This window comes from Corvus brachyrhynchos, unplaced genomic scaffold, assembly GCF_000691975.1.
Source record: "Corvus brachyrhynchos isolate BGI_N302 unplaced genomic scaffold, ASM69197v1 scaffold11, whole genome shotgun sequence".
In the NCBI taxonomy this organism is placed as follows: domain Eukaryota; kingdom Metazoa; phylum Chordata; class Aves; order Passeriformes; family Corvidae; genus Corvus; species Corvus brachyrhynchos.
In genome coordinates, this window is record NW_008236965.1 from 3,631,118 (window position 1) to 3,644,752 (window position 13,635).

General features: G+C 37.1%; 1 protein-coding gene across 1 annotated transcript in view; it reads right to left on the reverse strand.

The window, feature by feature from the left end:
• Window positions 1-13,635, reverse strand: part of CNKSR2 (connector enhancer of kinase suppressor of Ras 2) — a 173,217-nt gene that overhangs the window by 123,702 nt on the left and 35,880 nt on the right. Inside the window, exons 5-6 of the mRNA XM_017728390.1 lie at window positions 10,320-10,361; window positions 1,129-1,248 (exon numbers count right to left, since the gene is read on the reverse strand). Coding sequence (XP_017583879.1) covers window positions 1,129-1,248; window positions 10,320-10,361 — 162 coding nt within the window. The remainder of the gene's footprint in view (window positions 1-1,128; window positions 1,249-10,319; window positions 10,362-13,635) is intronic.

Consider the following 13,635-nt stretch of genomic DNA (forward strand, 5'->3'; position numbering starts at 1 on the left):
GGGAAAGAGAGGGAGGAGAGAATCCATGAGAAGCTGAAATCCTGAAGGACAAGTTCAAAATGGATTCAGAGATAAAGAAGAAAGCCAGTAGAGGAAGGGAAAACAAATTGCAGACTAAAACAAAGGATGGGGCGTATTTACTCATCCAAGTGTCTGGGTTTTTCTCGTATTTTAATTGCGATTTTCCAAAAGAATGGAAAATGAATTTAGTGTACAAGTGCTCTAAATAACTTGGCATACCAACTCAGCGAAGAAAAACAAATCAACCTAAAACCCAGTAACAACCAACCCACAAACCAAAATATTCTCCAAAACTACAACATCCAGACAACTTCAAAAACCTGCTGCAAAGAGTACAGCAGTCCTCCTCCAAGAATATCCAAGAAAATGGAATAAGATTGGGCAGAAGTTGCAAAAGCTATTTCTTTAGACAAAAAATGTTTAACTGTATTCTGATTACCTTCTTTTCCACCTCCAAAAATTATGGGAACAGATATTATTAATGATGTAAAGTCATACATCTGGAATTGTTACCAGTGTTGGTTTTTTCCATGCAGCCGGTGTTGGATACTTGAGTAAACAAGAGATCAATGGTCAGCTCTTGAACAACAAACACAGGATGGCTGCATTAAGAGCCTTTACAAGCACCTGATTAAGAATGCAGAATTCTTGCAATAAAATTCAATGAGTTACTTATCAGCAGTGCTGTAGAGGTTGGAATAACTTATAAAATAGCTTTATAACCCAGAGATACTATGAAACATTTTCCAGAATCTGACAGGTTTTGTGCATAAGCCCACGCAAACTTCTTGGTTGAGTTGATCTTAGCAATTTAAGTCCCTTCAGACTTCAAGATCCTAGAACAATCTGAGCCATTTTTCAGAAGCTGGTATAAATGGCAAGAACTTCTTACTAATTTCTCCCTGCATACTTCAGTCAGCTTTACAGAATACTTCCCTGCTGGCCCAGCTGCATGAGAAACCAAACTAGCATAAGCAATCAAACTGTTTTCAAACTTTAAAACAGAAAAGGCTAACATGTCCTATTCATTTTCATATATACAGCTTATTTTTAAAAAATCACTTTCTCATCCCGGATGATGGGTTTGATTAACTGCGTACTTCTTACCAGCCCTTCACTTGGCTTGATGTTTGTAAGCTGGATCACTTCAAGATGGGCAGACTGGGAAACCAGCGGATCAGAAGAGAGCGAGATAATGTGATCACAGACACCAGAGAGAGTTTTACACTAGAAAAGAAAAAAGAAAAAAGAAAATGTCACAATAAGCATACCATTGCTAATTATTTGAATGTCAATATACAGATTAAACCATCACTTATTTCAAGTACATACAAGGCAGAGGGGGAAAGGCCTCAGGCAGCAATACAATACAAAATACATTATCTGTGATGACCCTGAACTAACAGCACCAGACCAGGGAAGAACAGGAGGCAAATGCTTTTGTATCTGAGCAGTGACAAAGAGGGATTCCCATGCACTCTGAGGGAAAGGTGCCCTGCTCAGGCACACAGGGAATGTGTGGTGACCTCCAACCCCCACCCTACCCACACCTTTTGCAAAGACAGTAAGTGCCTCAAAGCCCCCTAACTTCCACTGAATGTGCAGCTGTTCAGCACAGATGAAAACCAGGATCTTAATGATGACAGGTAACTCCCATTAACTCTGAAGTTTATTCTATACTAATAAAACACGCTAATTGTCTTTGGACTGCGTTTCTCATGTTCTACAGCTGCCAAACCTGATTTACTCTTGCAGACATGAAGATTATATATAATAAATCACCATTTCACAAGGGGATAACTCTTAAACCAGTTATTGTTGGCAGCCTCTGCAGCAAGACAGAAAAAGTTTCTAAAAAGGATGAGATTGTGAAATTGGTACTGTTTTATCTCCTGATCTCTCACTCCCTGAGCACCCTCTTCTCAGAAGCAGGAAAGCTGTGAGGTTTTCCTATCATTCTCTGTAAGACAGTGATTCTTGAGAGTTTCAATGTTTTCCAGGAAGTCCCCTTTCAGCAATTTTAAACTATTTCTCTGTTCAGGTTTCCAAACGCATCTTTTGTCAGCAAATTCAGGGATTAGGACATTCTTCTGGTCCCAAAACTGTGGGCATCTCCAAAATCAATTAAGAATCAGATTAACTGCTCTGAAATTCAAAAGAGGAAAGCTAACCAGTCTCCTCAAATGACTGAAACACAACTGCACACAACTGTTGCACCAATTAATCTTCTAAGATTCCAAAGTATAGTTCTTACAGTAAAAACTATCTGCAACAATGCTATGGAAAAATAATGTAAAACTGGATATAACCTCCTGCCAAATCACCATTTTAATTCCAAATGGCAAACTACAAATATCTTATGTAAAAAGGAAAATTTTTAAAAAGTGATAAAAGAAAAAAAAAATCCAGTGACAGTGACATCTTAATCCTGTTACAGACCAGTAACTGAGATTTTTCTTCTCTTAAATGTATTCACAAACAGTTGAAAGTTTAGGTTTGTATACAGATCACTTATTTTATTAAACAATAATGTTTCAGGATGAATAAGCAAATCAGAATCAAATGTAAAGAAGACAAAATTTATATTACCGACATGACCTTCTTCCAGAAAAAAATACTACTTTCAGGCACAGCCAAACACACCACCCTTCTACTTTTTCATGATGCAGAATCATTACTGAACACAGAAAGTCAAGAAATACATAAAATGAGCTTAAGAATTGTTTGCGCTTTACCTGAACTACAAAAAAGTGAAAAAGAAAACTTTATTGAAATTTGGGCTTCTTTGATGGCTTTTGGCCCATGAAAACTGCTTTGAGATAACATTTTTTAAAAGGTAAAATTATATAAAATTACATAATAAAAACGAAAGCTTAGTTTCCTGCTTATTTGGGGTTTTAAATACAGTTTTGGCATGTTATTTCTATTTCCATCTTGTAACTGCACTGACAATTATTGAAAAATTGCTTTAAAAAATTACATAGCACTCAGCTATTCGTGCAAAGTGAAGAGATCCGAATTACAAATTATTCTCTGCAGATGAAAATGGAATTTTTCGTATCTCTTTAGTCATATTCACCCACCTATTCTTCCTATTAATCTCCTCTAAACCCACTAAATTTATGGGGCTCTCAGCAGTTTCAGAGAAACTTGTGTTTATAGTGAATTACTTTTTTTTCTCTCCAATTTTCAACTGTTGCATTGCAGAGAGATGCCAAAGCACACAGAAAAAGAGTGTTCCTACCACCTAACACAAGGTATGACATTTCACAGATGTGGCTCCTCATTAAAAACCACGTTCTCAGCTGCCTTGACAGATGATGAGGAAAGGAGAGGAGTCGGGCAAGTCCAGGATGTGGCATGGAGCAGCAGCCTAAGCTGAGATGCATTAAATAGCTCCCTGGAGCAGCTGCTCTCCCTCTGCCTCCCCATGACAGGGGTACAGACAGTCTATACAGTAATGCCTATGGTGATCAGCATTCCAGTACAGTTATACTGGTTGCAATCCTAAAACAAGGTGGTATGAATATTCCCCAAGAGGAGCTCTGGGAGTATTGGGTTCCAAAATCACAAAGTTGCTAGGATAAAAAATCTGCCATATGCTTCAATGCATTTCTAAAACACTATTGTCTTTCGGGTCTCTCAGCTTTCTTAGATATTCCCACTGCAGTCCAACAGCACATCATCCCTATTATTATAAACTATTATTATTATTTTCATTAAATATCCCTTGGTTAAAGAGTTGAACTGTAAGCAGCATCAAGTACCTCTCTGTCTTATGTTAAAGGCAAATTTTCATGTACTCTGAGCTTGTCCAGAGGGAGCCAGGACAGCAAGGAGCACACACTTACACAGCAGATATTCTCTCCCCACTGCAAAGGCAGGGTATGTGGGCCCTCACTGGAAACATGTCCAAAGGCTGACACAGCCAAACTAATGCATTTTTCCTTGCCTTTACTCTCAGGAAAATCTCATTCACAGCTCATGTTGATAATATGCTAATCAGCATAAATCGGCATACAAACAAGACAGTCAGTTCACCAGGTGCATGCTTCCTCCCCCTTAGGCAACTGTATGGGAAAAGACCTTGGACCTATTCAGTGGATCAGGGCCTTCCAAGGCAAAGATGTTGCCATGTGGCACTCAAAGCACTCAAACACTGCACTTTTTCTACTCATTTTGTTCCTAGCAATTTATGAACACGTTATTTCTCAGCATAATTACTCAGGACAATCTGTATTGCAGGCATGTATTTTAGTTCCACTAAAATAAGACGGTAGTCACCTTTTCCCTCAAATGGTAGTTACCTTTGGAGGCTTTGTAAAACTACACTTCTGATTATGAAAACATTGTTAATGAGATCAGGATCCTTTACCCTTTGTAGGTGTTGACTGCCTGCTGCAGTGCAGTATTAGTTACAGTAAGATATGCAGGAAGCTGAGCATCCAACTGCTCCCACAAACATCAGCAGGCACTAAAAATTCCCAGCCTTTTTCAACCTGCACTCAGCTCCCAGTGTGCAAGGTATCTGTGCACAGGGAAAGGATTTGTCCAGGCCAAAAAAAAAAAAAAAAAAAAAAAAAAGCAAGTTACAAAAGATTAACTGAGCGAAACCAACAGATAATTACATTTTCTCCTTTTGTCACATCATCCCTGTTCTCACTATAAGCCTTGAAGCAATGATTTCAGTTCTCTTTTGCAGTAACTCTTCACTGCACTTCAGTAATAAATTCTCCTCTCTATTCAAGTGACACACTTATAATTGCAGATTGAAGCTACACCACAGTCTTTATGTGCAAAGCTAAATGATTCAAAGGAGAACAAAAAATATCACCACACAGCACCTTGTTTGGTAGAAATTCAAAGGGAAACATTATGTTTCCCTCAGTAGGCAACTACTTTATGCCTCAGAGCATGAAGAATGACAGATAATACTTAGTTTCTACCTGAATTTTTGGACTGTAAGGTACCAATTTCTAACAGCTTTTCCACAATTGCTCCTTCTTTCAGCCAGGGGGATAGGGACTCAAAGGTGACTAAATTAGATTTGCATCTGTTCCAATACTCTGTAGCTACTCCAATTTGTGCTGGGAAAATGTCTGTGTTCTGCAGCAGAGTGAAGCGCCCATGGACACAGCTTCAGGGGCCTTCCCTCAACCCGTCCATCCGCAGTCTGTTCAACTCGGGCAGCTCTAGGGTCACCAAGAATTTCTGGTCAAGCAAACAGACTTAGGTTTGTCCCTGTCCTTCATTTTGCCCTTCATTTTACCCTCGCAGGCTAGTGACCAAGTTTAAAATCTATCTTGCCAAGTATTTGCAATACTGAAGCATCCTGGCTTAAACATGTTGGCAGGACTGAGGGCAAGAAAAGCACCAGCCTCCCTCATCAGCACCCTCACCTATGGCATTTGAGTGAGGGATAGGATACCAGTAAGACATATGGACTTTCAAGACTAAAAGTAAGAAAAAATGTCCAGGTAATGTTAAGCTTAGTCCGTTGTTTTAGTTAGTTACAGCTGTCCAAGATGAATGAAGTTTAATTAACTTAAGCCAAACCAAATAATTATTAACCAATTAACTTTAGTCCAAAACAACTGTTATATTGTACAGAACATATCAGTAACTCCAGCAGTCTTAAAACCAAGCAGGCCTGAACATGCACTGGTAAATATACGAAGTTTAAACAGTGAACTATATCTTCTTTTGGATGCAAAAAGAGAAGCTTCTATTAGAATGAAGCTTGTTCAATTCAACTTACAAGGTATAGACTCCTGAAAGGCAGAAGGTGGTTACTTTATCTTTTTTTTCTAAGACTGTAAAAGTGATACCTTTGACAATGTATTTTTAGTCCATTATATTTCTATAACAAATATTCGAATATAGTGGGCAGAAGCAAATTATCATCACTGTGGTTTCAACAAGGCTTTTGGAAAAAGAGAACATTCTGATCCATTGCTTGTTCTTCTCTTTTTCAACTTAGTAACTCTTTTTAAATTTACATAGCTCATTTGTTTTTCATAAAACTTTTGACAATTAGCTTCTCTCTGCAGATTCACTTTCTACTGTTTTCCAACTCAATAAAATTGTATTTTCTTTTTTGCAGGAAATGCAACCTAATTTTTAAAAAGTGAAACTCCTTAAGAAAATAGTCTTTTTTCTTATGGAATTAAACCAAAACAGTTAAAAGAAAAAATACCAAAATTTTCCAGTTAACACTTATTATTAATCTGACTGAAGCCTGGCTTCTACTTTCTGTAATTAGTTCTTCTAGCTTTGCTCTCCCTTCAATACTCTACTGCTTCACATGCATTAATCTGAACTGGATATTTCCATCACATACAGCCTTGAACAGCTGGATGGAATCAATGAATTATTCTTCAAATGTTTTAAAGCTCCACTCAGACATTTGCAACGATTAACTTATAATCCCCCAAATAAGCAGATATAAAATGATAGCCTTTTAAATTGAGCAGTTTTCCAAATATTTTATCATCTCAAGTTAAATCAATATAAAGATTTTAAATATGAACTAGCAAGAGCATACTAATTTTCAATTTTGAAGCCAGCACCACACCTATGGCTTATCCTTTCCTATTTAGGCCCAGTGTATTTTAAAACCTATTCTTCTGAAATTAGTATTTTCTATTGCCATCTACTTCTGTTGGTATTATTTTCTAGTGCTATTTATTTTTTGTTTATATCAAGAAATTATTATTATTATTAAACTATTTATTTATTACATTGCTTACTTAATAAAAGCCACCCTGGAAAAAACATACTGAAAAATGAAGCAGCAGAAATATGAAGCATTTCTCATTATTCATGAATATTTCAGAAATATCAACATTTTAATAAGCAAAACCCAACACATTATTCCTGTGTGGGTTTATGCTTCTTATTCCACAGAAACCAAGTGTTTCTGTGAACGAAGTCACAGGAAAAAAACCCCAAACTTCAAGAAATGTAGTTGTCTTTAAATTAATTTTTTCAACACTCCTACAATTCTAGGACAAAAAATTATACAACAGACATTTTTTCCCCAGATACACTTTGAAACTCCATTTAGAAGAAATAAACAAGTTTAAGTAGGTAATTTCTTCTTAAAACTTCATAATCTTTCAATCAGACCTTTTCCTTTTAGATACATTTTATGTGTTTAGTCAAATAACACAGATTAGTTTACTACCTAATACCGTAAGTGACAATCAAAATGCTTTTTTAAAGCATTTGAAACTCAACTTGCTTGGAGCAAACAAAATTATTTCTGTCTTGAATATAAGCTGAAGCTATAGAGTTCTGTCTCCGCAAAATAACGTCTTAAAATGAAAATATCTGAAAAGCTAGCATGTGAATACATTAATTCACGTTGACACACACTATCTGTGGACAAGGTGATTCAGCAATCTCCACATGCACACCCACACCATCACTTCTGAAAAAAAGAGGGCATTCATTTGCTTTTCAAAAAAAATTTGTGCTGTTAGAATATAAGCACATGAACTATTTTTTGGCCCTACCTACTTAAATCAAACCAATCAGTCATTTATTTGAGGATCCTGCCTTCTTCACCATGCTGTCGAGGAAGACATGAAGACTCAGTGATGGGTTACCTTTGGAGGTTTCCTTGTTTGCACTTCGATAGTGGAAGGATGGTCTCACATCCCCACTGTGCCCATCCATCCTCTTGCTCCCTGACTTGGCACAAAGCAGGCTCACTCCAGGGGAAACAGGGCAGCATCCCCACAAGAGATGTGTGTTTACAGAAAAAAAAAAGCAGGAATCAAAAAACCCCCCTTTTCACTCTGTGTACAATGGAGGTGTTCAACATAGTCACTGGACCACCAACAATGTGCACTGCAAAAAATCTCCTACTCTGATCCAACAGTGTGCTCCTAAGGCAGTAAATATCCTGGTGTCCTAACAAGTAAGAGTACACAACTTTTCTTTAAGTTATATATTTTTTTCAGATCTGTAGCTCTAGTTCTTTTTTACTTATGTGAGAAGAACTCTTAAAATTTGACTTTAATCTTTAGTAAGAACAATACCTTGCAATAATAATTTCCTCAAGGTAATTGCATGAAATGCTAATTGACTGTAAGTCATTTCCTTTCACTTTTTTGAAAACTTCTTTCCTTGTGTCATAAAGAGAAAGTGGTACATGAAATGACACGGGATGAGCAGGTTTGAATGCAACTTCTTGTCTAAGTCACCTCAGCAAACACAGCTCTATGTTTTATATCTGATTATTTAAAGGCAGCTGGATGGGATGCTGGTCAAACACCACTTCAGATGGGAAATCCACTCTGAAAATGGACTTGGAATATCATGATCTTGGGATTTAAAAAAGAATTTATTTTCTGTCCTACAATATCTGTGCACGTGTCCTCTCAATCTTTCCTTCTACATCTTTCCCAAAATTTACTACTATTCTTTTTGTATCAGAGAACCTTATTTTTACTGTTGGATTGCTCCCCCCAGATTGTCTAATGGGCTAAACCCACAACACCTTTTTCTCTCTTCAAGGAGAAGGGTTAGAGGGAATTGTGACTGCTTTCAATTCCAATTCTATCATCAACCTTTTCCCCTGCACATGTAAAAAATTAACTTGCAAACTAAAAATATGATCTCAAATGCCATTTGTTTAATTATTTAGTCAAAGATTTACATCTTTCACCACTTGCTTTTGGTCAGTCTTTCCCCCATCAAATCGCACTGATCAGCTGATATGCAACATGGTCAGAAATTATCCAAGTTACATGTAATACATATATTCATGTTTAATCCTCATATAGTCATGTTTAATCCATGCAGGGTCATTTTTAATCCATGGCTTCACTGCAACATTCAACGCTCTGTTTGTGTTCATGTTTTCTTTCAAGCTTCAGTAGTAATCACAGAGCGTACACTTACACCTATGTCCACCTGTGACCACAGTGAAGTTACTGCAGGCTGAAGAAATAAACCTACAAGAGTCTGAATAATGTAAGATAACTTTTGAAACCTGTCTCGATTCTGTGCATTCATGTATCTCAAATTAATCCCTCTCAGTTTCTTCAAAATTGTCTATTGATGACTGCACAAAGTGATGCTTCATATGCTCTAAACCTGGCAGCTCCCTTTACAATCCTTTCTGCTAATTTGTACATGGTATATAGTGTATAAAGAACATGTCAGAACTCTCAGCTCTTACAGCAGACAACAAGCATGCTTTGAAAACCAGACTATATATACAGACTTCAAACTTACAGCACTTCAACTTTTGCCAAGATTACATAATAAAAGACTTTATTACTTAAATACTTGCAGACATTGACCTAGCATAGATGACCATGTCAGCCTCACTAATTTTGCTAATTGTTTATGTCTCACACCTGAAAAAATGTCAGCAAAACTTAAAAATACAAGGAGATTTTTTATTCCACATCACTGTGAAACCACAGCATCAAAATCTTACAGAATTCAGCCTGCCAACCATTTCATATGGGTACACTATGAATAAAATAAATTACAAAAAAAAGTATTTAAAAATTTACCTAAAGAAATGCAGTATTTTCTTGCTTGAACTCCGGTAATAAGAACAGTAAGATATCAAAACCTACGTGAATATGAAATAAGCTAAACTAATTCATTACTCACCCTTAAAGAGTTTATCTTCACTTCTAACTTTTAGAAACAAGCTGTGGGTTAACTTAATACTCACTACAGCTCAGCCACAATATGAAACACAATTTAATACCTAAAACGTGGGTGCAGCTCTCAGACAAGGTTTACTCAAGCTTTTGACTCTCTATGCACCAGCCTTTCAAACTCATCATGTTTTCTGATGCCCTGATAACTTCCATCTGCTTTATTTACTATCAGTAGCACTACAGATTCTGAGAAGAGACCATTGTATTTATGCTGAGAATTTAAAAGGAAGCATTGCATTAATTTTCCTACCATTATGTTATCTCCAGGCTCCTATGGGGAATAAAGCTGTATAAATAAAGCTACATCACTAACAGAAACATATAATGATTTCATAGAAGCCTAGCAACCATCTCTTTCAAAAAAATGCCTTTTTTAAAAATCACTCTTCTAATCATGGTTTACAAATAACAGATGGGCCTGAGCCAGACAAATACAAACCCTTTCATAGCTCCTGACCTACTGACAAATAGTTCCATACAGTCACTCAGTCATACCCAGTCTAGTTGGTTATCACACTGGCACTGCATACAAAAAGCACAAAATACACAGCTCTAAAATTCTATGTGGTCTGTACAAAATTTGTTATCAGAAATCCAAATAGTACTCACCACATGAAGAATTTTATTCTCTGTTTCATATACTGTGCAATCCTGAAAAAGTAAAGCAGAAAAAGCAGGTTAAATCAGTCCAATCATTCTCCCTCCCTTGAGTTATCCTTAAAAGAATTGAACCGAATTGCAAAGTCCTTAGGATGAAACAAAATATTTCAAAGACTTAGAATGGAAAGAAAGCACTGAAATGAAAGGAAATACTGGTAAAAGTTTATACCTATTCACTAGTTCTTCTTGTTTCCTTCCCTGAGACAGACAACACTCTCTCCACTTTACGTGCTTTTGGCACATACCAGTTAGTCACGTGTACACCAGACAAGTGCCTTCCACCAGCCATCCCTGAGCATGGACAAAAATGACCTGCTCCTACTGATAACACTGGAAAACAAGGCACCAGCAACAGTCTTACGGGACTGAGATGAACAATTCATGCTCAGCTGAACAGGAATTTTTGCACACTGCTGAAGAAGGGAAGGAAAACCTTGGTGCAGGGGGAAGAAGAGTTAATTGTTTGTAACACAACGTGCAACAGGAGGGAGGAGAAACACCGCACACAAAGCACAAAGGAAACTTGAGGCACACACAACCTGCTGGGACTGCGTGTACATTCTTGCTACCTCACACAGCATGTGAGGCAGCTTCCACAAGCAAGACTAACAGATGGGAGGCTGGGACTGCAAAAGTTTTTCTGACAGTCCAGAATCTCAGTGGATATAAGGAAATGGAATTACCAAGGCAGGGAGCACATGATATACAACCAATATTGGTGAAAGAACCACTCTTAAGTTCATTCAGACACTGTAACTTTATGTTAATTAGTGCAAGCTCTGTTTAGAACAGATGCTTTATATCCTATCTAACAAACCACGTGAAAAATGTGACTAAGTTTCATGTTTACAGTCTCTTTTTAAAATCAATTTATCCTGCTAGAAAACCAACTTTGTTATATGCAACCATTTCCAAAAAAAATGAATTTTCAATCCATGAAACTTCAAGTGTTACTCAGGCAAGAAAAGCCAATGTGTTCTTAAGCTTTGCATAAAGCCACCTAAGCAGAAGTAGCAGGTTGATCAGGGAGCATTTTCCTAATAACAGCTGTTGGCATTCAGGAAACATTTGCCAGTAAGTACGGCCGGAAAGAAAATCTAACACATTTAATTATATGCAGACATCAATGAAGTATTTGCAATCTTAGTAGCAAAACACATATTTCATTGTTATATGTGGGAGGGCATGTAACATTTTCAATCTGGATACATCTATTTTCTGCATGGTTACTTATGAATCATTTTGCAAAAATAGCAGGAAGAGATTGCAACATTTATATTAAAGCAAAAATGTGTTTTCAAGCAGACATAATAATTTCATTGCTAATAGGAAGAGTTTACTGTAAGTTTAAACACTCAGTTTAAAGAAGGTACTGTTTGAGTAGTCTCACTATTAAGGGAAGAAGGATTCTGGGTTCTCAAATGCTGTAGTGGTTTATGACAAACAAGAAAGCAGTGAACAACAGAGAAATACTGCTAAATCCTTGAATTGAAACTCCCCCACGATCATGAAAGAAGCTAAAGAAATATGCTTCTTTCTGACAAACCAAGACTATATATATAAAAAAATTAAAATATTTCTTAATCCACAAAAGATAGTAAAACAAGTGGAAAACTTCTCAGGCATCCAGTCTATGAATAGATTCACCCTGAACTTCCCTCCTCAACACACAATTCCCTACAAATCCAGGGTCTGGGCAGAGGAATTGCTAAATGAGTTCATCACATAGCAACAGAAGATTGTTGATACTACATCTTCATATTCCGGCAAGAGAAATATTAACAGTTCAGTAAACCATAAAAGAAAGACTGGAGGACAGCAAATGCAATGCTTAGGTAAAAAAACCAATTCCAAAATACACTTTTTCCATACACGAATGACATCCAACTAAACATATCTCAAGCATTAACTCTGGGAAATGTGCAGGAATGTCAAGAACCATGCTGGCATAGCCCAGAGCAGCCCTGAAGTCTAGGATTCAAAGAAACCTAGGAAAAGGTCACCGAGCTGATCCCTGCAGCTCGTTTCCACTTCCTGCAGCCATCCCTAGAGATGAGGGCTGAGACTGCTTCTGAACAACCCCAGGTGGAACAGCCACATGCCACTTTCTGTCATAGGCAAGAGTTTATTCCCCTCTTGCTGCCTTGTGCTTTATCTTTAAGCAGGGACTGAAGACAACTGTGCCCACCCTGCACAAACACCCCTTGGGTGGAATGGTAGGCTGACTGCTTATTACTGGGGGCCTTTACCATTTACAGTTACTGCTTTTTCACACCCATTTCATTTCAACTAAAAGAGCTTAAAGCACTTGAGAACTATAAAAAGTCTCTAACTATGCAATTAGAAATAAATTTTTATTCTCAGCAGCATACCACCCACACCTGGAGAATGTCTCTTTCTTCCATACAAGCCTGTATCTTACTCCTGAAAGATTTTCTTTAGTATCTGTTTAACTAGGGTTTCAAAACATTGCAATTAAGGCAAGAAACAGATCATATGCAAGTTTAACATCAACTTTTTTTCTACTTTAGAACAGCAAGAACACACACAAAAATCTGCAACCAAGCTTTACTCCTACGCAAGCTAAAAATTTGCTATTCACTTAGTTAAACCAATACTGTGATTACCCCTGAACTGAAACACACAGCTAGAGTGCAGAGGAGATATATTACTTCTACCTGTTTATTCTCTGAACTTTGCACATATGTTCACTGCCATCCTATACCTGAAGCTAGGTTATGTGATATTCTAACCAACCAACCAAAACTTCAGCTGAAATGCTATAAGGTTATCTTCTAATTGTGGATTATTTTCTAAAACATTAATGACACAGGTTGTTAATAAAGCAACAAAAGAAGCAGTGTTAATTTACTTTTCCTGAAGACATAGTCGAATATTGGCCATTAGTAATTTAAGGGAAGAAAATGGGAGAGTATCACCCACAAGAGAAAAGAGAGAAATAAAAGGGAAATATGATGAAACAACTTTATGACTACTATCAGACCTCCATGGTCACTCTAAAACTTTCCAGCTCTGCCTCAGGCATAAAAACGGAAAAAGTGACCTTTGCCACCTAGCTGGAACCAGGCTAAAATCCTAAAAAAAGAGAAACAAGTGGTCCAAAACTGTAAGGGAAAAAAAAAGCAGTAAGGGAGGAAGATAAGAGCAGCAAGAACAAACCACACAAATCAAGGAGAGCGTTCTTCTGTGTTTTCAATCCCAGTATAATTTCAAAACCTAATTTTAAAACCAGCAAGACCTACAC